This window comes from Camelus ferus, chromosome 29 (assembly GCF_009834535.1).
Source record: "Camelus ferus isolate YT-003-E chromosome 29, BCGSAC_Cfer_1.0, whole genome shotgun sequence".
In the NCBI taxonomy this organism is placed as follows: Eukaryota; Metazoa; Chordata; class Mammalia; order Artiodactyla; family Camelidae; genus Camelus; species Camelus ferus.
Genome location: NC_045724.1, coordinates 14,645,002 through 14,671,596, shown reverse-complemented (window position 1 = coordinate 14,671,596; position 26,595 = coordinate 14,645,002). Strand labels below are relative to the sequence as shown.

Genomic DNA, 26,595 nt, shown 5'->3' with positions numbered 1-26,595 from the left:
ATAGCTGGAGTCAGGCTTGCCCATAGGTGTACCCTGTCAGAGCCAGAGCATCTATGGACTTGGAAGGAACCTGAAAGTGTTCTGGACCCTCGACTTTACAGATGGGGGACAGGCCCAGGCAGGAAGTACAGACATTCTCAGGGTCCCATGGTGGACTATGGCAGAGCAAGGTGGCTCCTTTTGTTAGGTCGGTTTTCAACCCAGAGCGAGGAAGAGGCTGCAGTGGTGGGGGCGGGGCGGGAGAGACACACCGAGGGCGGGAGGCGGGGCTTCTCTGTGCCTGGCTGGGGTGGGGGGGGTGGGGGAACTGCTCAGCTGCAGCCAGGGCTTTGGGAGGCTCTGCCTGGAGGTGCCTGGGGAGCTGTGCGGGGCCGGCTCTGGTAGTTGCCTGGAGGGCACAGCCCTGAGCCCCAACTCCACTCTCCCACCCATCAGCAGAGAATGATGTAGGTCGTCTGTTCGTTGCCTACAGAGCCCCCTCCACCACCTGCACTCTGACCCCGTCATCCAGGAAACCCAAACACGGAGATCCTAGGTGAGTCCTCACGGTCTTCTCAGAACCCTTGCCCCCACCAACCTTTTCTAGGCTTGGAACCTTTGGGTGACACCCTGGTGGGGCAGCACCCACCTGGAGGTGTCTGACCCCCACGGGCAAGTGAAGGGAGAGTGTGAATGTGTGGTCCTCCTTGGCCAGCACATCAGGGGTCAGGTCGTGCCAAGACCATGATGGTTGAGTTTCCAGGGCTGCCAGCGCCCACCAAACACCTTCTGGGAGGCAAACACCAAAGCCCACTTTGGGGCTCCCTCAGTTAGTTAGGGGGAAGGGTGCTACGGATGGGGGGGTCCTCGGAGGGCTGGTCATGGATGAGATGCTTATATGACCTGTCCCAGCCCTAAGAGGCTGTGAAGTTGGAATAACCCATTCCCTCTTCCTTCAGCCCAAGTGGTAGCTCACAGGGGCATGAAAGGGGACTTTGGTCTCCTTTCCTACAGCCAGAGGATCTTAGAATAATGAAATCTCAGAATTGTTGAATCACAGAATCCCAGAAGTACTTGATGCTGGGACTCTAGAAATAGTGAAACAAGATTTTTTTAAAAAGAATTGTATATATTTATTTTTGTATATATATTTTTATCAGTTTACAATGTTATGTCAATTTCTGGTGTACAGCACGCTTCAGTCATACACATACATATATTCGTTTTCACATTTTTCACCATAAGTTATTACAAGATATTGAATATAATTCCCTGTGCTATACAGCATGAACTTGTTGCTTATCTATTCTATATATATCAGTTAGTATCTGCAAATCGCAAACTCCCAATTTATCCCTTCCCACCCTTCTCCCCTCCGGTAACCACAAGTTTGTTCTCTATGTCTGAGAGTCTGTTTCTTTTTTGCAAATAAGTTTGTCTTTTTTTTTTTAGATTCCACGTATACGTGGTATCGTATGATATTTTTCTTTCCCTTTCTGGCATATTTCACTTAGAATGACGATTTCCAGGTCCATCCATGTTGCTGCAATGGCATTATTTTATTTTATTTTTTATGGCTGGATAGTATTCCACTGTATAAATATACCACAACTTCTTTATCCAGTCATCTGATGGATATTTAGGTTGTTTCCATGTCTTGGCTACTGTAAATAGTGCTGCTATCTTTGAATGGGGGTTTTCTCTGGATATATGCCCAGGAGTGGGGTTGCTAGATCATGTGGTAAGTCTATTTTTAGTGTTTTGAGGAATGTCCATACTGTTTTCCATAATGGCTGCACCTAACTACATTCCCAGCAACAGTGAAGGAGGGTTCCCTTTTCTGTCCACCCTCCCCAGCAATTGTCTGTGGACTGTTAACTGATGGCCATTCTGACCTGTGTGAGGTAATAGCATGCTGTCATCTTGATTTGCATTTCTCCAGCAGTTAGTGGCACCAAGCATTTTTTCTCCATTGAGTGATATTGACCATTTGATGGGCCTATTGGCCATTTGTATGTCTTCATTGGGGAAAGGTCTCTTTAGGTGTTCTGCCTACTTTTTGAATGGGTTGTGTATTTTTTGTTATTGAGTTGTATGAACTGTTTGAATATTCTGGAAATTAAGCCCTTGTCAGTCGCTTCGTTTGCAAGTGTTTTTTGCCAGTCCATAGGTTGTCTTTGTGTTTACAGTTCCCTTTGCTGAGCAAAAGCTTATAAGTTTGCGTAGGTCCCATTTGTTCATTGTTGCTTTGGTAACTATTGCCTTGGGAGACTGAGCTACAGTGGGAAACACTGCCGGGTTTGATGTCCGAGAATGTTTTGCCTCTGTCTTCTTCCAAGAGTTCAATGGCGTCATGTCTTACGTTTAAGTCATTAAGCCAGTTTGAGTTTCTTCTTGAGTATGGTGTGAGGGAGTGCTCTGACTTTATTGATTTCCATACGGCGTGTCCAGCTTTCCCGAGCAGCACTTGCTGAAGAGCCTGTCTCTGCTCCGTGGTCCACTCTTGCCTTGCTTGTTGAAGATTAATTGACCGTCAGGTGTGCGGGTTTCTTTCTGGGCTCGCCATTGTGTTCCTTTGATGTATATGTCTGTTTTTATGCCAATACCATGCTGTTCGTTTATGGTTTTAATTGAACTATAGGCAGTTTACAATGCTGTGTTGATTTCTGGTGTACAGCATAGTGATTCATTTATACATACTTACATACATATATTTATATATGTTCCTATTGACATTTCTTAAATTATACACCTATTAAAAGGCATTGAATATAGTTCCCTGTGCTATGCTGTAGGACCTCGCTATTTCTCTATGTTCTATATACTAGTGAGTATCTGCAATTCCAGAACTCCCAGTCTATCCCTCCCTTCCCTCTTTCCCCACCGGTAACCAGAAATTTGTTTTCTATGTCTGTGAGTCTGTTTCGGGTTCTGTTGTGTAAATAAGTTTATTTGTACTCTTTTTTCGATTCCACATGTAAGTGATGTCATAGATCTTTTTCTTCCTCTTTCTGGCTTATTAGTGTGATATTCTCCTGGCCCATCCATGTTGCTGCTCATGGCATTATTTTATTCCTTTTTTTAAAAAATTGAAGTATAGTCAGTTTACAGTGTTGTACAATTTCAGGTGTACATCATGATATTTCAGCCTCACATATACATACGTATATGCTTTTTCATCGTCTTTTTCATTATCAGATACTACAAGATAGCGAATATAGTTCCCTGTGTAATACAGTAGAAACTTGTTGTTCATGTATGTTATACATAGTAGTGTGTATCTGCAAATCTCAAACTCCCAATTTATCCCTTCCAACCCACTCCCCACCACCATAACTGTAAGTTTGGAAGGATACTTCTTGACCTAACTTTATGAATATGTGAATATTTCAGCTTACATATATTTGATATGTAAACAAAGTCAACTCATGCTTAATGGGGAAAAATAAAAGGCATTCCCATTAAATAATATTTAAATGCCCATTATCATCATTATTATGTAACATTATACTCTGGAAGTATTAGCTAATGCAATCAGTTAAAATTTTTCTTTAAAAGGTATAAATATTTGATAGGAAGTATGGCTTGAGACATAAAAGAATTCTGACAAGGGCAACCTTAGACAGCCAGAGGAAGAAGGAAAGACTTGATCTCTGTGGCTCTGGTTACAGACCTAAGGTTTGAGCAGCCAGAAAATGTAGTGAGATTTCTGTCACTGTTGTTGTCCAAGCTGAAATTGGACAGTATGTCATGGGTGCTACAATGAGAACTTCCCATGGGCTGGGAAGGGTGCTGGAGAGCTTCTAAGGGACATCTCAACTGTGGGATCCTAAGGCTCTAGCAGTGAGTCCAGCCTTCCTCTGCCTTTGCTGAAAATGGATATCCAGTCTGTTCTCACCAATTTCAGTGGTGTGGGGTCAGGGGGGTGATTGTTGAGCCAGCAGAGTGGGCAGGGAGAAGCTGACCCCCATGATGTCCTTAAGCCCAAAGTACCAAACGTGGTTCTCTCATCTGTCCTGGTCAGCATTTCCCAAGGTGTGGTGAGTGAACTCTGGTGGTACAAGATGAACTCCAGAGGGTACATGGAGGAACGTTATCATTTTACACATTTATATTTATTTTCATGTTTATCAAAAACTTTTATAAATAACACATTAAAACCATGATCCCATGGATATTATTGCTTAGGTGAAAACACTAGTTAAATAAAAAATTTTTTAAAGATAAATTTAAAGAAGCATTAAGGGATAGTACAGGGGGTGAACAGTTGTCACAAATTCATGCTGGCAGTTCATGAGAAGGGTTCAAGTGACTCCAGAGTCTGCTGACTCTGGATTGTGGATTCTAATTCTGGAGCCTCTACTTACTACCTATATGACCTTGGATTACCCAGGATCCTTTTGATCACATGTGACATAAAAATCAACTACTTTTTAAAAAATTGAAGTACAGTTGATTTACACTGTTGTGTTAGTTTCTGGTGTACAGCAAAGTGATTCAGTTATACATATATACATTCTTTTTCATATTTTCCATTATGAATTATAGAATATTGAATATAGTTCTCTGTGCTGTATAGTAGGACCTTGTTGTTTTTCTATTTTATACATAGTAGTTCATATCTGCTAATTCCAAACTCCTAATTTATCCCTCCCCTTCCCTTTCCCTTTTGGTAACCATAAGTTTGTTTTCTGTGTCTGAGTCTGTTTCTGTTTTGTAAATAAGTTCATTTGTGTTATTATTTTAAGATTCTGCTTATAAGTGATACATGATATTTGTCTTTGTCTGACTTACTTCACTTAGTATGATAATCTCTAGGTCCATCCACAATGCTGCAAATGGCATTATTTCAGTCTTTTTTTTATGACTGAACAGTATTCCATTGTATACATATATACCACATTTTCTTTAGCCATTCATCTGTCAGTGGACATTTAAGTTGCTTTCATGTCTTGGCTATTGTAAATAGAGCTGCTGTGAACATTAGGGTGCCTTTATCTTTTGGAATTTCAGTTTTCTCTGGATATATGTCCAGGAGTGGCATTGCAGGATCATATGGTAACTCTATTTTTAGTTTTTTAAGGAACCTCCATACTGTTTTCCATAGTGGATGCACCAAATAACAGTCCCACCAACAGTGTAAAAGGGTTCCCTTTCCTCAACACTTTCTCCAGCTTTTGTTATTTGTAGACTTTTTAATGATGGCCATTCTGACTGGTGTGAGGTGATACCTCATCTTAGTTTTAATTTGCATCCCTGATAATTAGTGATATTGAGCATTTTTTCCTGTGCCTATTGGCCATCTGTATGTCTTCTTTGGAGAAATGCCTGTTTAGGTCTTCTGCCCATTTCTCGATTGCATTGTTTTTTTGTTATTGAGTTTAGGAGCTATTTGTATATTTTGAAAATTAAGCCCTTGTCAGTCACATCGTTTACAGATATTTTCTCCCAGTCTATAGGTTGTCTTTTCATTTTGTTCATGGTTTCCTTTGTTGCATAAAAGCTTATAAGTTTGATTAGGTCCCATTTGTTTATTTTTGTGTTTATGTCTATTGCCTTGGGAGACTGACCTAAAAAAAACATGGCTGCAATTTATGTCAGAGAATGTTTTACCTCTCTTCCCTTCTAGGAGTTTTATAGTGTCATGTCTTATATTTAAGCCTTTAAGCCATTTTGAGTTTGTGTGTGGTGTGAGGGAGTGTTCTAACTTCATTGATTTACATGCAGCTGTGCTGCTTTCCCAGTACCACTTGCTGAAGAGACTGTTTTCTCCATTGTGTATATTCTTGCCTTGTTTGTCAAAGATTAATTGACCGTAGGTGGGTGGGTTTATATCTGAGCTCTCTATTCTGTTCCATTGATCCATATGTGTGCTTTTGTGCCAATACCACACTGTTTTCATTACTGTAGTTTTGTAGCATTGTCTGAAGTCTGGAAGGGTTATAAGTCCAGCTTTGTTCTTTTTCCTCAGGAATACTTTGGAAATTTTGGATTTTTTTATGGTTTTATATAAGTTTTAGGATTATTTGTTCTACCATGAAAAATGTCCTGGGTAAATTACTTTGAGTGGTATGGCCATTTTAACATGGGATAGCCTTCCATTTCTTTGAATCATCTTCAATTTCCTTTACCAATGTTTTAGTTCCCAACAATAAGTCTTTCACCTCCTTGGTCAGATTTATTCCTAAGTATTTTTTTTTTTTGATATGAAAAATCAACTACTTCTGTATTCTCATGTTCTTAGCAGAAGTATAACAGTAGCCAAAAGAGAAACAATCCTAATGTTCATCGATGGATGAATGGATAAACAAAATGGAGTATATACATACACTGGAATACTTTTCAGCCTAAAAAAGGAAGGAAATTCTGACACATGCTACAACATGGATTATTCTTGAGGACACTATGATAATTGAAGTAAACCAGCCACAAAATGACAAATATTGTATGTTCCCACTTATATGAGGCCCCTAGAATAATCAGATCCATAGAGACAGAAAGTAGAAGGGTGGCTGCCAGGGGCTAGAGGGGTGGAGAGAATGGGGAGTTACCATTTAATGGGTATAGAGTTTCAGTTTTGCAAGGTGAAAAGGGTGATAATCGTAGCCCAGCGATATGCTTGTATTTAATATCACTGAGCTGTATACTTAACAATGGTTAAAATGGTAAGTTTTATGTTAAAAGGGCATAAAAATCAACAGTTTGATTAAGAAGTAACTTTATTGTCTCATATAATGGGGAAGGATGGAGGAGAATCAGGGGCATCAGGTGTGACTGAATCCATGGCTTTGTCCCTTGGAGCAGTGATCACCGATGATGGTGTTGTCTCAAAAGCCAGCATTCCTTTTCCCACAAAAAACCCAGGGGAAGACAGTGATTGGCCCACTTTGGGTCACATGCTTATCTAGCCCTTGAACCCGCCATTGTGCTCAGGGATGGGGCATTCTGGTTGGATGGAGCTAAGTTTCAGGCCCACCTGGAAGAAGGGTGTGGGACACCAACAGTGGCTTCCATAGTGACAAAGGAGACCGGATCCCAAGGAGGACCTAGAGCCATAGGGGAGGGAAAATCTTCATGCTTCAGGCAGTGAAGCAGAGGGTAAGGAGAAGAGAAATCCCAGAGCCTGGAGCCAAGGAAAACTTAGGAGTGACCCAGAAGTGGCCATGATGTCCTGACACCCAGAAGAAGTCACCCTGATGCCAAATGGGGGCCAAGCCGCTGCAGACAGGGAGCACAAAACCAAATAGACCTAAAGGCCACCCACAGCCTGGTAACCAGCCTGGGCTTCAGCCTGCACAGGGTCTAAGGTCAGGATGGCCCCAGGCAGGTGACAAGGAAGGCAGGCCCAACACCACTTGCATTTTCAGCAGGGCCAGTGGCAACTTTGAGAGATGTCTGCCACCTGCTAATTCCCCCAGCTGGCTATCCCCCTGAGGTTTAATAGCGACTCCCTTAAAACGTGGAGGGAGGACGCAGACCTGTTGGGGGTCTTTGAGGAGGACTAAGGAGTTAGAGCAAACCCTGTCTAGCTCCATATCCAAGAGCTGGGGGAAGAGGAACGAGGAGGAAGAGAGGGTGAAGTGGCTGCAAACAAGAGAAGGGTCCATTTCTCTGTCTGGAGACGAGTGGGCCTTGGGGTGAGCCTGGAGGATGGTAGCACTGCAGAAAGTAAAGGGCACTGACTGAGGAGCCCACAGCCCTGGGTTTGAATCCACTGCTTATTGGCTGTGTGAATTTTGATGTTACTTTGGCTTTAAGCCTTGGATTTTCCACCTGTAAAACTGTGGATAATTACATTGACCTTACAGGTTGCCATGAGCATTGACTGAGGTCGGTTCAGAGCTCAGTACCATGTTTCTGCAACATAGCAATTTCCCATTTGCACATCACATCTTTGTTTCCACAGTGTTTTCATGTGTACATGGTTTGGCTCAGTCCCTTTATCTTTCTGCCTCCTAGTAGATTGCAGAGCTGCTGAGAAAGATCTCATCTGTTCAGAGTCTGCCTTCAAAATACACAGGTAAAAAGCCAAGCCCAGAACACGTTGGCTTTAAATGCAGTGACAAGGGGTGCAAAAGCCAGGCAGTGACAAGCATTTTTGCAAAGAGATGCAAAAGCAAACATGAGATGGAGAAAGCAAAATAAACAGATCTGAAGGATGGGCTTAGAAAGTTAAAAGAGAGGTCCACTCTAGGGAATAAAGCAAGTATGAGAATCTTCAGTGGCAAATATTAATCTCATGGCAATATTTCCTGAAAAATTAAAGGTGATATAGAAGGATTACCTAAAGATTCAGGGCTTTTGTGCCAAGAAGTATGATTTATTTTGGAAGCAGGTGACTTAGAATTTTTCACTGTGGATTTAAAAAAATTGTTTGTATTGGAGGAGGGATATACTCTTGTAGGCACAACGGTCAAGGGGCCAGGACCCTATGCTATGAGCAGTTCTGTTCAGCTCAGCCCTTAGATGAGGTTGGACAGGCCAAGGTGGGGCTGGAGGGTTTGGGAATAGAGGCTAGAGGACCTGAGCTGCTGCATCAATTAATAAATGTGGGAGGAAATTCTGATACATGCTGCAACATGGATAAGCCTTGAAAACATCATGCTAAGTGAAGGAAGCTAGCCATGAAAGGACAAATGCGTAAGATTGTATTCTACTAATATGATGTTATTTAGAGCAGTCAGATTCATGGAGATGGAAAGTAGAATGGTGATTGCCAGGGACTGGGGGTAGGGGAGAGTGAGGAGTTATTAATGGGTTTGAGTTTCAGTTTTGCAAGAAGAAGAGAGTTCTGGAGATGGATGGTGGTGATAGTTGCACAACAATGTGAATGCACTTAATGGCATTGAACCATAATTAGAAGTGATTAAAATGGTTAATTTTGTGTTATGTATATTTTACAAGAAAAAAACTGGAAAAAATAAAAATAGTGCGGGCAAAATGGTGGCAGGGTTGAGGACAGGACAGGAGAAACCCAGCAAGATGTCAAGGGGTATAGTTATAGGAGGTGCTGCCACCAGTGAAACATCCCCAGTGGCCAAGGACTTTTAAAAACAAGGTGATTTAATACTGACCATGAACCTGTTTGCTGGATTCACGGCAAATCCCCATCCATCCCCCAGTCTTGATTGTAGCCTGATGCACACAAGTTTTGTGTGAACAGGGTCATCTGAATTGATGTGAGCGGGGCAGTGCTCTAAGTATAGAATGAAACCACAATCCATGGACTGAACTAAGTAGATAGAAGCTCAAAGCACAGGTGACCATGACATTGTAAATTCTCAATGCCAGCCCCCCACTCCCAGCGATTTGCAGAAATCTCAAGGAGACACTGGACTTCCCAGAAGGTCAAGGCCATCTTCCCTATATCTTCAAGGATAGAAACACTGCAGCTGCATCTGGGTCACATTTATATGTTGTCCCTTTCCTTCCTGATCTTGCCAACCACCATTTTGGTAACCCTATGCTTTTTAGGAATGTAACCACAACTTTCAGTGAGGGGTTGCTGTTTATACGGCAGCAGAGTACAGCTGATAAGAGCAGGGATTCTAGAACCCGACGTTGGGTTTGGATCCTGGTTCTCACTTATTATGAAGCGAATTCACCTTTCTGAGCCTCACTCAGTTTATTCATCTATAAAATGGAAGTGATTGTTTCATACTGCTTTTGAGGGCATCAAATATAGTACCACATATAAAGTAGGTACAAGTCATGTAATGTTCATCATTGGCTATTACCCAAGTCCTGCCTCAGTGCCTGGTAGGAACTCAGTCATTGGGTAGTTTTCTAAAGTGGCCTGTGAGTTCCTGACCTCTGCTCTAATCTACCCAGAGCCCTGTGAGTCTTGGCTCAAGGATGAGCAGAGCCCCATCTATACCTACCCTTTTGGAACCTAACAACCTGGGAAGCCCCATGTGGGGGGCCTTTTCCAAGGGAGTCAGGGTGATTTGGTACAGCTCACCCCCTCTCCTGGAGCAAACTACCCAGTTCTGATAGGAGAGCAGAACTGTCCTCTTAAGGGGAAGACAGTGTTTTAATAGGCTTCATGTGATAGGAAAACAGGTATTGCTGTTGAGGAGGTCGGGGTTGAATCTTCGAACTCAGGGGCTTCTCTTGAGCAAGACGGGAAGAGGGAAGCGAACTCCTTAGCCCTCTGCCTTTGGCTTTGATGCCTTCTCTGGGTTCTGGCTTGAGTGCATGCGGAGAACTTGTACTTTCCCGATGTTCTCTGGGAGAGGGGAGACAGTAGGCAGGAGAGCATGAGGGGCCAGGCCACTACCTGGGAGCTGCCCAGGAGATCTGGGGAGACCCCTTCTCCCCGCGAGGCCCTGGCAGATGTGTGAGTACCAGGGTCAAGCCAGGTTCTGCTCTGGGCTCTCCTGCTGATAAGAGAGCAGAACTGTCAGCCCCTGGGAGGTGCTGACTCCCCTGAGCCTCACCACCACCCTCTTCTACATCCAGGTAACAAACATCTATGCAGTACCTGCTCCATGTCAGACACTCCCCGGACGCGGGACCCTCTACAGTCTAGTGGGAGAGAACAGTGCACATCGAGGATATCGGTCCTCATTCTCTCCCCTCCAACCTTCCTTCCCCTCCCTCTGCCCTGGTCTAAGGCATTCCCTCCTCTCTGGTCTCCCTCATCCCCTCTGGATCCCCACAGTCCATTCTCCATGCGGCAGCCAGAGGGGTCCCACCACACCCCGTTTATAACCCTCCAGTGCACCCCCACACCCTTTGCATGAGACCACAAGCTGGCCCCACCCACCTGTCCCACCTCATTTCTCACCGCTGTCCCCAACCCACAAGGCCCCGGCCACCCTGGCCTGCCTGCTCCTTCACCAATACACCTGGCAGGTGGAAGCACTGCTCCACAGAGGGCTGGACCCCTCCTGTCTTTTGGCTCAAGGGGCCCTCTCCCCACCCCGCCAGTCCTCCTGACTCACATCACCCTGCTATTTTCCTCATGGCACCCACCCACTTCAGCTGTCTTTGTGGTCTGCATGCCTCTCCCTAGGATATAAGCTTCACGCAGCAGGAACTTATCCAAATATTTCCCCAGTGATCTCCCTCACCTAGGTACTAATTAAGGATCTGTTGAGTGAATGAGTGAATGAATGAATGAGCAGCTTCTTGGGGCAGGGACCCATCTCCAGGGGGTCCTAGAATTCCTCGAGGAATCCAGCCATGGTGGGCTTCAGTGACCCCCACAGAGTGACCTGCTGCTGGGACTCTTACCTGGTTTTTCGCTGTTTGATAGAGGTGGTGTCTTCGTCTTCTTCGGGGATTGGCTAAAACCAACACAAGGAGAGGCTGGGAAGGTCAGACTGGAGCCACGCAGCCAGCAGAGTGGCAGGGCGGGCGAGGAGGTGAGGAGGGTGCCCCAGGGAGAGGCAAGAGCCACCCCTCCCGGAGAGCCCACCAGCAGCATCTGTCCCGGGATGGCCCCACCCCGAGCAGGACCCCAACAACTGCGACTCTGTCGCCTGCTGTGGCCACAGGGAACCAAGGCCCTTCTGTAAGAGAGCTGTAAGGGAGGCCACTGCACTGGCCCTCCCTTGGCGCTGCAGACAGGACTCCTTCCTGCTTCCCTAATGGATTACTGATGAGCATGAGTAATGCTCACATCTGGTGTGGGCTTTGCTCTTCAGCAAGCCTTTTTTATGCACCCCATAATAATTATTCCTCCCTATGACTCCAAGAGAGGGTGTTTTGAAAAGGTGAAACAGGCTCACAGATGGGAGGTGGCTTGCTCAAAGTCACAGTGAAGCTGCCTTCTTACTGTGCCTTCCCTGGTCTCAGAGTGGAAAAGAAAACCAGGTCCAGGGCTAGGTCCAGCACCCACACTTTCAGTATACCCAAGCCAGCACAGCACCCGCCCCTCTCACCAACCCGCCCACGCTCCAGCCACGGTGCCCACACTTGACATTCCCCCCATGCCGCCCGCTCCTGACTTCCTCTCCTGACTTTCCCTACGCTCTCCTTTGCTTGTTCAGGTCCTATCTGTCCCAGCAGCGTCCCACAGGCACTATCAGAAACACTCGGGTGATTGTTAAAGATACATATCTTCTGTATTCACCCCGCTACTGGTTGACACTCTCTAGGTATCCGAATTTTCAACAAGCTCCTCGCTGAATCTGAGCACTGCTGGGCTTGGATGGTAGGTAAGCCTGAGTCTGAGTGTTCTGCTGCCCAGGTGGGTGCCTCTGGGCTGTCATTCAACTGTTCTTGAGCCTCAGTTTTCTCTTCTGTAAAACAGTTTTCTCTTCTGCCTCCGTGGGTGGCTGTATGGACCAGAAAAGAATCAAACACCCAGCGGTGTCAGGCAGACACTGTGGCCCTCAGGACCGCTGGGCTCACAGCTGACATTCAAGCCCCACTCACCTGCTGGGTGCGGCCTTCCCTCTTCTGCTCTTTCCCCAGTTCGTGATTAATCCTTCTCTCCAGCCTGCTAGAGGACTTAATACTGGCAAAAAGATGCTCCTGCCTGCTTTGTGTTACCGCTCCTTACCTACTTGTGTCTTCCCAAAGACTGTGTATGGAGGGCTAGATGTTTGCGGCTGAAACAAGTCGCCCCCTTGGCACCCCCCACAGCTGGCCCCCAGAGGCTGGCTTGGCAGAGTGAGCCTTCAAGCTGCATGGGTAGAACCGGGGGGTCCTGGGAGAGGGCCTGGGTCTCTTCCTCCAGGACAGGTGATTGTTTAATCACCAGGCCCCCTCTGGTCTCCACTGGCCTCACCTGGGAGGACAAGTGGCTGAATACGAGGGAGCAGTTCTGGGAACAGAGGGGCAGGCGAAGTGTGCAAAAAAGCCCACCTGTAGGGTAGCTGTTGCCTCTCTTGCGATAGTTCTTGAACTCCCTGGAGCTGGTTCAGGAGTTTTTCTGCTGAGATGGAGAGTAGGGGCTGGGGAAGGAGCTGTGCCACTGCTGTCTGCAGGAGCCCTAGTGCCATGTCTTTCTCTGTAAGCAAAGCCGGGGGGGAAATCCTCAGGGCCAAGACTCTAGCCCCCATCCTGCTCCTAGAGGGGATGGGCCAGAGGCAGGGCCTCCAGTTCTTCTGCCCAATGGCAGATCTCTAGCCATCTCACATTCAGCCCACGGGAGGTCCGCACGTCTCTCTGGCCCCTCTGTGTGCAGGGTGGCTTGGCTTTCCACACCTTTCTCCTGTGTACCTTGGTCTTGGTCCACCTGCCACAAGACCCTCAGGCCCTCTGGGAAGCCTGCTGGGCACCCGCCCTCCTTCCTCTCCCTCCACTGTCCAGTCCAGGGAGCCTTCCCAGTCAGCTCTCCAGCTCTCATCACTCCTCACCCTCCCACTTAGATACACCCTCCACTCACTGTCCCATCGTGTGTGTGTGTGTGTGTGTGTGTTTCATGTGTTCGTGTGCAGATGTATGTATGTTCTTATGTGCATGTATTTGCATCTCTGTGCATGTGTTTCCTATAGTGGTAGGTTAGGGGCTGTGTCTGCTAAGTATGGTCTTTGAATGTCTCTCTCCCGCTGAGGTCTGTGGTCAGCGTGGAGGAGGGGTCCCCTCCAAGGAGTGGTGTGGTAGAATCCTGCTGAGGAATGGGGAGGGAGCAGTGATGTTGTCTAGTTGGAAAAGGTTAGTTTGGGGCTCTAAAAAGGAGGAGGGGCTTGATGTAAGGCCCTGGGGTGGGAGCCGAGTGACATCTGAGTCCTGCAGAACCAGAGGACACAGCCCTCAGCAGCCACCACTCAGATCAGGTTCTTGGCCCCAGACTGTGTCCTCACCCTTGGGGGGAGCGTAGAGTAGCCAGAACTGGATAGCATTCAAGGAGTCTGTTTGCAGGATTTGAGAAAGGAGCTCTAGGATCTGTGGGCAGGAGGACAGGCCTGGGTCAGTGTGGCTGGATGGCCTGTTCCACCCGGCAACACAGGCCCTCCCCACCGAAGTGGCCTCCCAGCGCCACATGCTTGGCTAGACTGGTCCCCACGGTGGTCCCTGCCTCCCCTCTGCGTGGGACTTCACACTTCGTAGAAAGCTTTCTCTCCCCACAGCCCTGAAGGAAGATTCTTAACCTCGTCACTGGACAGATGAGAAATCTGAGGCCTCAGGAGAGGAGGGTACCTCGCAGGGATGCTGTGGCAGAACTAAGCCTCAGAATCAAACACTTGGACCCCTCATCCCTACTTGGGCTAGTGGTACCCTAGAGTCCCACAGTGGGAAGGCAAGGTCAGAGTTGGCCCTTCAGCTCCTCAGAGACGCACCGAGTCCCGAACGCCCGGGTCCTTGATGTGGGGATTTCACGGACCCCATGGGCCTCCCCTCCCTGAAGTTCCCAACTTCAGAGTCTGGAGATGTTATCAAAGAGGTGGGGTGATCCCCGTGGGCAGTCTGAGGGTTGGGGCCGGCTGGTTCTGCGTGTGGCTCAGCCGGAGCCTCCTTCCCGCCCAGTGCCACGTGCTCTTCGTTCCCAGATGCCTCCTTGGCCTCCTTTGGCATCTTTGCAGCTTCAAGGCCCTTTCCCACCTGTGTCCTCCAGTGAAGGATCATTGGCAAGAGATCCAGCTCTGTCTTGGAAGGCCTCTGGAGTCTCCCTAGGCCGGGCTGCTGACGGTGGCTGTGGCTAAGTGGGGCTGGGGCCCTTGGTGGGACCTGGGGCCCCTGGAGTCCTAGGAAAGCGGGGTCCTTTCAGCAATCAGCATTCAGTCTCCTCAGGAACCAAAGGCGCCTGTCAGTGCCCAGCAGGTCTGCCTTATCCCTGGCAGAGGGGGAACTGGGCCAGGCCTTTCCCCAGGCCTATGCCTGCTAGGCTGCCCACCCTCACCCGCAGGTACCCCCCCACTGAGCTGACCTCAGCCCCCATCTGCCCGGGGCTCTTCTCCATATCCAACTTACCTGCCCTGTGCCCCCTCCCCACAGGGCCCGAGAACCTACTTCCGGGCAAGGTGAGGCCGCCCTATGGTGGAGAAAGTACTGTGTTCTAGTCCCTGTTAGGCTGCTCCCTCTCTGGGAACCTGGGCCACAGGATGTTACCTGGCAGGGCCTCAGCCACCCCATCTGTGGAATGGGGATCCTGGCCCTGTCTGCTCTATCCATTTCATGAACTGTCATTAAGGCTCCAAGGGGACTGCGTGCTTTTAAAGCGCTGGTTGCAAGGAAGGTGTTAAGATGCTGTCACTGTCTGGCCTCTCCTAGAGAACACATGTTCCTTTTAACAGGGACTCTCACTGCCCTCGCCCACCTGCATGAGTCCTGCACGCCTCTCCGGCCTCCATGGGAAACTCGAGCACGGAGGAGGGGGCTCTATGCTTTGCCACAACACAGACCAGACCCCTCCAGAGTGTGGGGAGGTACCAGCCTTACAGGCTTCAGGTGCATCATGCAGGGCATGAGGATGCACCACGCAGGACCTTCATCTCTGTGCATCTGATTCCACCCGTGTAGCTCCCTTCCTTAACTCATGAAGTGCCTCAGCTGGACCAGACCTTGTGATAATCTCCCCATGCTCCCAGTTTGGCTAAATCATGGAACTCAGGTTCCGAGAGGGGACAGGGCTTAGAAAAGAAAAGGCTCACACAGAAACCCAGAGGCAGCTGGGGATTGGAATCCAAGCTCCTGACTCCAAGTCTGGGGTTTTCAAGTCTTACAGTGTCAGATGCAAGGCTCCGTGGAAGAAACCATGCTTGAAAGCAGTTTGTAAGTGTCCTAGGTAGATTGCTGGGAGCCGGGGAGCAGGGACCACCATGTGTTCTGCCTTCAGACTAGGGCTTCTGTAGGGTCCGCAGCCCTCAACCTTCCCAGGACCTCACCAGCAACTCCTGATCCTGCAGGATGAAGGTCTGGACTCCTCCATCTCTGCTCGAAGGGTGGTTTCGTAGGCCCTGGCAGGAATGGCGGCGGGCCATCGCCTGGGTGGAAGCAGGGATGAGCCTACCAGTCTCTGCTGAGTACTTTGCTCCCTGCTCCCGCTGAGGCTCCTCCTTCTGCTGGGAGAAAAGCAACCAGAGACTCCAGGCAGCAAGACAGAGAGAGACAGAATGAGGAGAAAGCAGAGGGAAAAAGAGGAAGGGGAGGCCAGGGACCTAGGATGTCAACCAGGCCAGCCCCACTCTGTCCTAGACCCCTCTGGCCAGCAGGGGGCCCTTCCATTATAGTCATTGCTCTTCCTGCTGGAACTTCTTTGACTCTTGGCTGCTGGCTGCCCGCTGTGGTCCTCAGGTGGTCCTTGTACTTCCTCCTGGGCAGTCCCTCCCTGCTGCCCCTCCCCCCAGCCCATCAGAGATTTGAAAACAGTCTCATGCACCAAGCCCCTCACTACCTACCTTAATTCTTAGCTCAGCTGCCCCCAGGTCTGTCCCACACAGCTTGGCATCCTTTGCCCTGGGAAACCCATGCCTGAGCCAGACCTGTGGGCACAGGGCCTGGGACCTCCTGCCATTGCAACTCCAGTTAAGACTGGAAGTATCCTTCTCCCCATTTTAGAGATAAGAAAACTGAGACCTAGCCAGCTTAGCTGAGTTGCCCTGGGTGTCACAGCAAGTTAGCTGCAGAGCAGGGATGAGACCTCTGCTGCCCCAGACAAGGGCAAGACTGGACTCAGCCACAAAGGGCCGGGCCTGTTCTAGGACCAATTCCGACTACCTTCAAGCTGCCTCCCACTTGTCTTTACTGGTTTATCAGCAAATAACACCCAGGAGGCCACCCTCATCCTGTTTGAAAACCTTCAGTGATCTCTACCCCTTATCAGATTAGACACTAAACTAGCACTCTGGCCCACATCATCCATAGTTGGCCCCCTGCCCACCTTCTCCCTCACTGCTGCCCGCTTACACCCATACTTCAGCCCTCTGCTCTCTAAAGATGTCCTGCCATCTTCCAGCTTCTGAGCATTCATGCTATGAGCCTCCTTGGATTTCTCCTTTGACGTATGTTCTGTCCTCTGAGCCCTTACTATGACCCTCTCCCTGAGTTGCACCCGGTTATATTCATTGGCCCCTCCCCGTGCCAACAGCAGCGCCTCACAGAAGCCTGGCTCTGCTTCCAGTCAGGTTGAATCCATGTGGAATGGGTTTAGTTACAAAGGCACAGATCCATTTCATCTCTTTGCAGACAGCTCCTTTGTTCTGCACCCACCTTCTTGTTCTTCAGCTCATTCTCCTTGGTGAAGATGGCCACCCGGGAAGCCAGGTCTTTCAACTCCTTCCTCCAGGCCTCTGAGAGGAGGGGACAAGAGCTGGCTGACTGGTATCTGGGGCCATTCTCCCTGCCCTCCCTGTGGCCCTGGGTGTTGGGAGGGCTGTAGGTGGAAGAGCCTCCTGTCCTCCTGGCCTTCCTGCTGTGCATCTTAAAGGCAAGGGTGGTTTCATAGGGGAGGTGGTGCCCTTGAGGGAGGGAGTAGGAGTCACACCATCGGTGCGTGGGTGGGTGGATACTAGAGGGGGCTATTGTTGATTGCTCTAGCCTGTGGGAAAAGCTGAAGAACTTTTGGCTACAGGTGCCAAGATATTTGTGATTCAATCTAGCTTTGCCTCTTTAGGAAACTGAAGCCAGGACTGAGATTCAGTCCATGTGCTATCCCAGTTACTAAAGTATTAAGTGACTCCTGGCAAGGTTGTTAAACAGCCCTGCAGCAAGCCTTTGGATCCCGTCTGCCCCTTCCCCAGGACCCCTTCCCCAGCCCTTAAGGGAAGGGGTACTGCTTGGCAGAGTAGAGGCTTCTGAAGTGCTGCCCCCAGCACTGTCTATGCCTGATTGTTCTGACTGGCTGGTGCCTGAGCATACAAGTTACTAAATACAGTGTTTCCAATATCGCTTCTGTCTAGAGGCCCAAATCTGCTTGTCCTTGGCTTGTTATTACTCTTCAGACACTTCATATCCAAGCAGGGGCACATTTCTGAGGACTGGGGTGGGATAATGGGGAATAATGGAAATGCAGCTGCTCGAGAAAATAAGGAAAATAGTAGGGTACCCTCCTGGACCCCCCAACCTAGGAGCAGCGGTCCTTCCCAGGCATGCACCCAGCCAGGCAGCCCGTGGGGACAGGTATAACCCCCAGGGAGAGGGGCTGTGACCCAGGTACCCACCAGAAGGAAGCCGAGGGTCTCGATTGGACTGTGGGTCTCCAATGGGGACAGAGATGGTGGGCATCCTGATCAGATAGCGAGATAAGAGTGTGGCTTGAGGAGAGGCAGCCAGAGAGAATCCGTCCCTGACGACACACACAGGCTTCCCAGTGAGATCTGTGAAGGGTTCGAGGCTGTGGGAAGGGGGCCTGAGTGGATCCCAAGAACTCTGGGAGGCTGGGAGGCAGGGGGAGCGCTGGCCCCGCTTCTTCCAGTAACCACAAGCCCATAGGTGGCTGGAGCTGATAGGGCCTCTGCAATCACTGAGACTTTACCCCTGGGGACACTTAGAATGGCTTAGGGTCACATGGAGAGTCAGGCAGAGCTGAGACCAGAACCCGGGCCTCCTGGGACCCTAGTCAGGGGATCCTTCCTATTTTCTATGACAGCAATGAACTGCAGGTGTGAGTACACAGAGGCAGGCAGCTTAAAGAAGGAGGCATGGGGGCAGGGGCATTCAGCCACAGTCTGTGACCGCAGGGGCCTGGGCTCAAATCCCAGGGAGCCAGGCCCTCTGGATAAAACTTTGTGCCATCTGTCAGCCTGTACAGGGCTGAGTGCATGGCAGCCTGGAGGTGGTAAGAGACAGTTACACGTGAGGCCCCTCCTGCTAAGGTGATAGGATATCATCGTTAGATAGCCAAGCTTGGAGGATCAGCTTGGTTAGGACTTAGCGTGCTTGCTCGCTCTCTCCTTCCCGAAATACTCTCCTTTGGGGCCAGGACCCCTCGCTCCTAGCTCACCGGCCGCTCCTCTGCTGCTTCCTCTTCATCTCCTCAACCCCTTAGCCTTAGGGTCCCTGGGTTCATCCCAGGTTCTCCTCCCCTGCATCTGCACGGTCTCCTGACGATCCCACCCAGGTGCCTCAGACACCCCCTGACTCGAGTGGTTCTCACATCTGCAGCTCTGACCTGAACTTAGGACCTGGCTGCCTGCTCGGCACCTCCTCCTGGATGTCTGAGGGGCATTTCATGTGTCCCATCTTCCAGTCTCAGACCAAACCCCTAACTCCTCCTCACCATCCACTGGCACCTTCTGTTGGCTCTTCTGCAACTCTGATTTTCCAGTTACTCAGGCCAAACACCTGGAAGTCAGCCTGGCTCCTTTCTCCCTCTCACACTCCATTTTTAATCAGTCGGCAAATCCTGTTGGCCTTAAAGGAGAGCAGGGCCACTAACTCTTCCACTGCTACCTCCCTGGCCCAAGCCACCATCCATTCAGAGGCTGATAGATCACTTCTGTCTCTTCTTTGCTCTCAACCTTCCAATGGCTCCCACCTGACTCACTGAGATGGCTTAATGGTGAGCTCCAAGATCCACATGATCGGGGCTCGCGCTGCCTCTCTGATGCCTCTCCCTCCTCCTCCTTACTCTGCTCCAGCCTCACTGACTTCCTTGCTGTTCCTCCAATGGAGCCAGGATGCTCTTGCCTCAGGGCCTTTGTACTTGCTGTTCCCTCTGCCTGGGACACTCTTCCCTCTGACATGTACGTGGTTTGTGCCCTCTTCCTTTATTCTTTGCTCAGATGTCATGCTACTGGTCAGCTCTCCCCCTACAGCCTTGGCACTTAGCACATTCTGACACACTTTATCCATTTCCTGTCCTTTCCCACTGGAGAATCAGGGACTGTCTTGTTTACTATCACATCCCCAGGGCCTAAAAAAGTGTATGACCCAAACTCACATTCAGTAGATATTTGACGGGTGAATGGCTGAGTGGATGAAATGGCCTGAGTTAGAGAAGGAAGTGCAGCTCTGGAGCAGAACATTCACCTCTTTTTCTGATTTGTAAAATGGGAGAATTGGCAATGATGTAAATCCTGTAGGGCCATGCTGTCTGCCCTTGGAACCCCCCAACCTGCCCCCAGCCCCAGGTTGAGTCTTGGCTTGGCCAAGTGCTTGCAAGTGGCCAAGCAGCCCTGTGGCCCTGACCAAGTCCCCATCCTCTCTGGGCCTCAACCTGGAAATGAGCTGGTTTCTCCCTTTCCAGTTTTCCAGACCACTTCCCACCCCCACCTGCCCGGCCCCAGCCTACCCCAGCCATACCTTGGATGTGGGTCACGTGCTGGGGGTGCGGATGGTGCCGGGAGAAGAAGGAATGGTGGCTGAGACGGCCGAAGCGGTAGGCACCTGGGGTTTGGGGCTTGGGGGTCCTCAGTGCCTCTCGGATCAGCTCAAGATCCACGATCCCTGGGATCATCAGTTGTCTCTGTGGCCCGCCGTCCCTGTGGCTTCTTGGCCCGTGTCCTGACTTCTTCTCAGGTTTCAGCTCAGGCCTTGGACTGAAGGAGAGGGTCAAGGAGAAGCTAATGGAGCCCCCTGGCAGCGGTGCCCACCCCAGCTTATTCCAGAGTCCATTCCTGAGATACTCTGAAATCTGATTTCCAGGATTTTACCACTACCCCCAGCCCCATGGCACCCAAAGCTGGGCCTCCCCCAGGGTCCTTTCCCAGCTGGTGCAGTCCAGCTTCAGGGAGCCTTCTGTCTTCTGAAGATGCCTTAGCATGGAGCTAGGATCCATCTGAGAGAATTCAGGTAGAATCCCCTAGCACCTGAGTTTTCTCCCAGAAACCATTTCTAAAGCCAGAAAGAGAAGCCACAGACCCACCTACTTGTCCAAATACCTCAGTTAGAGCAAAGGCATATTATATACACCCCAGCACGGGCCTCTCCCCAAGCCAAACTGTTGGCGGCCCAGGGGAAGCCAGCTATAGGCTGTCACCCTCCCCCAATGCCCTCAGGGGCAGTTTTGGCCCAGATTCAGCATCCAAGGGCCAAAGCTGGTGCCAAGGCCAGACTAGGCCAGTAGGCCCTTTCCCTGTGGGGGCCCCTCTCTGGAGATGCAGAGCTGACGGCTGATGGGGGGACTAACAGGGTTGCGTCGCTGTAGGGAAGCTTCAAGCTTTTGCTTCGCTTCGCTTCACTTCACTGGAGACAAGCCATCTCAGGTCCTCTGTCCTCCACCCGCACCCTTTCCCTCTCCTGAGGACATTGCACCTCTGCCCTGGGAGGAAAGGGTGGAGTCAGTCCAGCAAGGATCCAAAAGTGGGCTGCTCTCTGCCAGGGGCCTGGTGGGACCACCTGCCTGCTCGCTGTCTGCTTCCCGTTCCGGTGGCCCTGGCTGAAGGGAGTCCCTCTGGAGGAGTATAGATGGACTCTGGATTTGCTAAGCAAGGCATTTTGCCCCAGGGCCCTCTGAGGATTTAGCTGATCAGGCCCCTGAGTTTCCTGTTCCGTCCTTGATCTGTCCATAAGGGATCTGGGACTTAAAGAAATAAGGCAAACCTTCTCTGAAAGTTGCTGTTTCCTGGCCTCCCCTACCCACAACTGAAAGAGGAAGTCATCCCCTGAAATCCCCTGGAATTTCTGTGTTTCTGCCCCTCTGCCACCACCCCTCCCCCCACCAAGGAAGGGACCAGCCTGTGACCTGTGCTAACTCAGGCCTGAGAACCCACTGGGGGCCTGGCTGATGGCAGTGGAAGATAAAGAAATACTGCCTCTCTTGGACCCTCAGTCTGTTGAGTTCCTTTGTCTTCCACCCTGCTCCGTCTACCTCCTTGGTCAGTAGGGATGGCATTTGGGACCTTACCTCATCAGTGGATGTTCCCCCAGTTGGGTCGTCACTTCCGTAGCCATTGTAGGGTCTCTAACAGAGTAATGACCAGTGCACTTGATACTAGTGTTGAGGATGGGTAACAGGAACTCTCATAGACTGGTGGTGGGAGCATAAACTGGAATAGACACTTTAGGGGGAGAAAATTGGCAGTATCTTATAAAATTGAACATTTGCATGCTGTATCACCCAGCAGTTCCTCTCCCAGATATATACCCAAGAGACACTCTTGCAGATGTGCAACGGGGGTATGTGTAAGAATATTCAAACCAATGTTCAAATTAGCAAAAATCTGGTGACAATCCAAATATCCAATGGCAGAAGAATGGATAAATATGCTGTGGTCCATTCAGACAACTGGACATTATATTGCAACAAAAATGAATGAACCACAGCTACATGCAACAACATAGATCAATCTTATAAATGTAATGCTAAGTCAAGGAAAGCAAGTTGCAGAAGACCACATAGCCTGAGATCCTTTTTAAAAATAAAGTTCAAAAGCAGGCAAAGTGATCATAAACATGTGATAAAGCAAGGGAAAAAAAAGCAAGGAAATGCTAAACACGAAATTCAAATAGTGGCTATTTCTGAGGGCAGATGGGGAGAGGAGAGGGGAGAGGAGCCCATGTGATGTGTGGCTGGTGGTATTCTAGTTCTTGGTTTGGGAGGGACATTTACTGGTGTTCATTATATTACTCAATAAACTAATGAAATGACATGGATGAAAGATAACAGGTATTAAAGCCAAAAAATGTGATTAATTCAAATCTATCGATCTGTGTGTACATATAATGCTGGGGTTGAGACAGGAAATCAGTGCCTTCTGAGAATTAACCCTCTGAGTCCTAGAATCTGCAAGGGACCCCAGAGATTCCCCCCGGGCCAGCCTTCCATCAGTTTAGGGTGGAGGGGAGTGGGCAGCACTGCCTGAGATCAGAGAAGGGGAGAGACTTTGAGAGCACACATCAAGGAACCAGGCATCCTGACTCAGTTTCCTGATCTTTTTTCTAAAGAGAAAGTCAGTTGGCAGGGCATCCTTGGAAGGAAACTTTGGACGTCCTTGACGATGGGGGCTAGGCTCTAGGGCACTTAAATGCTGCAGGGCTGAGGACAGGGCATTTGGAAGTCCCAAGGCCACTGGCCTATAGGACTGGCCTATACGACTCATTAGAATAGAGACTTTCAAATACTTTTGACTATGACCACAGTAAGAAACTCATTTTTACATCATAACCCAATTCACGCACGCGTGTGCACACGCTTGTGTGTATATATGGAACAGAAACAATCTTACCCTTGTTATATATGATGCCTACTGATATTTTCATCCTACTTTTTGTTTTCATTTTGTCAATGTTAGATGTGGCCCGTTAAATTGATTTTATAAGCCACTAATGGGTCATACCCTACAGCTGTTGTAAAGAGAGCAGGAGGGACTCTAGCAGGCCAGGCCGGGCTGCTCTGAGTCGGCCCCGTCCTCCCTTCCCTCTCCCTCTGGGCCCCAAGCTGGCCAGGCACAAGGGGCCTGAGGGCTCATACCAATTCAGAGAGACAACTGTCCTTTCCCCATCTTGGCCCCTCTAGGCCCTCCCTAGGCCCTGGTCTGACTCAAGTATCCGTTTCCTCCCCTGTGGAGATCCCTGGACTCACTGAAGAAAGTGGCTGCTATAGGGTGTGGGTGAGTAGCCCTTGCTGCCTGAGCAGGAAGGAGCAAGTGGACATGTCAACAGGAAGCCTCGTCAGTTCTGTGGGTAAGCCTGTCGCTTTGTGACTGCATCAGCCAGTGGTTGCTAGGTTACCTGTCCCACAACTCCAGAACCACTCCCCAGCACCCATCTCCTCACCCCCACCCAGCTCCTCTTACCCTCCCAGAAGGGGCAGGCAGGGCTCACTGAGGAATCGCTCACTCTCCCAGCCCCCTCTCTGCCGCCCATTCAGTGCTTCCAATGGGGACCAGGGGATAGAATGAGAATCAGGGGCTGGTTTCAGCCAGCGAGCAGCAGGCGGAGGGAGAAAAACTGGCCAAGAAGTTCGGTTGGATGGGCCCCAGCTCTTTCAGCCAAATCGGGCTGTCTGCCACCATGGAGCGGTCTGCCTCCGTGCATCCTATTTCTAGGGGTTGCTTGGCAGGGACTGTCTCATAGATGGAGAGGAGGAGGCCGCCTACATGATCCAAAGCATCCCTGCAGCCCTGCTCTGCAGGATAGTTGGATGGGAGGCCCCTAGGCTTTCAGTTGGGCCATGATTTCAGCGGGATTCTGACACTCCCTACGTGCGTCCCTTGGGTAAGTTGCCTGTACTGCCAGAGACATGGAACAGTGGTAAGAATGCTTGGTTCAGATCAGCTCTCCTTCCTACCGGTGCAGCCTCAGACCACTTGCATGATGTCTCTGAGCCTCAGTTCCCATGTCTCTGGAATGGAGATGATACTTGCAGTTACTTTCACAGGATTTTTGAGAATAAGTGACTTAATGCACTTGAAAGTGTTTAGAATAGTGCCTGGCACCAAGTATGATCTCTTATGTTATTACCTTCTCTGAGCCTGTAAAATAGGCTACCGTCACCTACTTCTGGGGTTGTTCTGAAGGACGAACGAGCTAATGGAAGTGAAGCACCTAGTCATATGCCTGGCGCACAAGATGCTCGAAAATGGTAATCAGAATAATCACTTTCTCGGTGTCTTGATGAAGGGAGGATGGAGGGGGATGGGATGAGTCCTCAGCCTGAGAACCGCCTTAGGTAATTCACTGTTTCTCCAAGGCTCAACTTGGACAGCTGTACAAAGGGGTCAGGATAATCCTTCGACTGACCGCAGGGCTGCTGAGGGTGTAGACAGACTCTGTAAATAACGGAAGGGTTTGCAGGTGGTGCTTGATGCTGTCCTAGGAATGAGGCTGCTGGCACTCAAAACTGATGGGGGTGGGCCTGTTCGAGGGTCTTCCTTCTCAGCCCCCCTGGCTTCCTGTCAGTGGCCGAGGCTTCTAGACTCCTGTCCTCCGCTAGGGAGGAAGAACAGGAAGGAGGCTAGCTAGAGGCAAACCCAAGTCCTTCAAAAGTTCTGCCCATCCCCGCTGAGGGGTGGGGCCTCAAGCCACTGTCCTTGCCCACAGGGCTTCTCCATTCACACAGGTCAGCATGTTCCCCCTTTAAGCTCTGGGCTTGTCTCTGCAGGAATGAGGTGACCCCTCTGAAACCATTTGAAAGCCCCCACTTGCGTGCTTCTGGGAATCTTGGTGGCTACTGTGACAAACAATACTATGTTTGAAAGAAGAGAGGGCTTTCTTCCCTCCTGACCAGCCCCTCCCCGCTTGCTGCTTTCAGCTCACTTGGAAGATTTCCCACAATGTGACCTGACACAGCCGAGAGTCAAACCCACTCTCACCCTCCCGCTGCGCCTCCCAGCCCTTCCACTGTACTGTTTAGAACTGATCATCCGCTCTACGTGCAGATTGCAGCTTTGGGATTGAAGTGGGTACTTTAGAGAACGCCTTCAACATTGGTTTGTAAGGTTTATGAGAGAATTGAGAGGAAACCCTCTGACAGCTCTTTTATGGGGCATCAGAAACAGGAGAGATTCTGTCTGCCTGGAAGTGATTTGAAGTACAGTCCTCCTGCCGGGATGCCTGAGTTATAAGGGACGCAGTATTGAATTTTATGGAATACTTCGTACATGCCAGGCACTGTGCTAACTTTTTAAAATATATTGTCTCATTTAACCGTATAGATGAGGTAGTTGATGATCAGAGAAATTCTTATATGTATTAAAAAAATACATTCTCCCCTCTGTGGCTTGCTCTTCTGTCCCCAAATGCAGTCTTTTGATGGAGAGAAATTTCTAATTTTAACTTAGTATAATTGATTCATTTTGTCCTTAGTAATGAATGGTGTTTGTGTCTTATTAGAGATCTTTGCCTACCTAAGGTTATGAAGATAGTTTCTCATTCTTTTCTAGAAGGTTTTCTATTTTGCCTTTTGCATTTAGATCTATGATCAATCTGGAATTGGTTTTTGGGTATGGTGTAAGTTAGGGCCAAGAGCCATGTCTTTTCCCATATAAATACCAATTTGACCAGCACTATTATTTAAAACCTGTCCTTGTCCTGCTTCTCTGCAGTGTCATCTTTATCAAAATTCAAGTGTCCAAATGTGTGTGGGTTTGTCTGTGGACTCTGTTCTTTTCCAGTGCTCTATTGGTCTACCATTCTGCCAGTTTCAAATACATCTTGGTGCCTAGTGGTAGAAAACTTCATCAGGGAAAACTCTTTTTTTTTCCTCTTCCACTCTTGAGACTTCTGACACCAGCTGTATGGGAGTTTTTCCCATACCAAGCATTTCTCCACTTCAGCAGACACCAACTGGGTGTCCTACAAGTTTAACTTAATTCTGACACTAGCTACCCAGAGACAGCATCAGACCCCACAGGTTAAGGGCCCAGTCCCACAAGAATGCCCCCACTTTAGGGAGACTGAAACCGAGTCCCCCTAAAACTGAGTTCCCTTACCGAGTTTATGATTAATTCCTCTATCCAAAACTTTATGCTCTTTCTTGTCCCTTCTGACCTCAGTCCTGTGCTAACTGAACACTAATCAGCCAGAGTCAGATGCCTGAGATTGCTGTGGTCGATAATATCACTGATGTACTAAAACTGCTATCGTAGATACCCTTAACTACAAACTTGGGCTGTTTCCCCAGGACAAGAATGGGCCCTCGAGCTGTGGACCACTTGGCCAAGAGAATCATAAACCAGAAACCTCTTGACTCCCGAAACTGCAGTTACAGAAATGTCACATGATAATTAATCCCAGCCTCTTGTTCTTCCCTTTTCAATCATCTCTAACTCAAAGACCAAATGGAGTGGGTCTGAGGATTGTCTTTTACTCCCTTGCCGATCGCACTACAATAAACCCTCA

At 49.3% G+C, this 26,595-nt stretch overlaps 1 protein-coding gene and 1 long non-coding RNA gene across 3 annotated transcripts in view; one reads left to right on the top strand and one right to left on the bottom strand.

Annotated features, from left to right (window-relative positions):
• Window positions 1-313: 313 nt before the first annotated feature.
• On the top strand, window positions 314-26,595 carry LOC116660502. Its single transcript, XR_004316057.1, has 4 exons — window positions 314-535; window positions 23,270-24,337; window positions 25,007-25,153; window positions 26,378-26,595. It is a non-coding gene; the product is annotated as an uncharacterized LOC116660502 (long non-coding RNA).
• The window catches only part of TBATA (thymus, brain and testes associated), a 55,496-nt gene continuing 38,873 nt past the window's right edge, over window positions 9,973-26,595 (bottom strand). For both annotated transcript variants that reach the window (XM_032470109.1, XM_032470108.1), the window contains 9 exons: window positions 21,659-21,812; window positions 20,116-20,351; window positions 18,033-18,188; window positions 17,083-17,162; window positions 15,759-15,932; window positions 13,737-13,818; window positions 12,796-12,940; window positions 11,218-11,270; window positions 9,973-10,207 (listed from right to left, as the gene is read on the bottom strand). In XM_032470109.1, the coding sequence (XP_032326000.1) occupies window positions 10,125-10,207; window positions 11,218-11,270; window positions 12,796-12,940; window positions 13,737-13,818; window positions 15,759-15,932; window positions 17,083-17,162; window positions 18,033-18,188; window positions 20,116-20,351; window positions 21,659-21,705 (1,056 nt within the window). In that variant the 5' untranslated portion in view covers window positions 21,706-21,812 and the 3' untranslated portion in view covers window positions 9,973-10,124. The remainder of the gene's footprint in view (window positions 10,208-11,217; window positions 11,271-12,795; window positions 12,941-13,736; window positions 13,819-15,758; window positions 15,933-17,082; window positions 17,163-18,032; window positions 18,189-20,115; window positions 20,352-21,658; window positions 21,813-26,595) is intronic.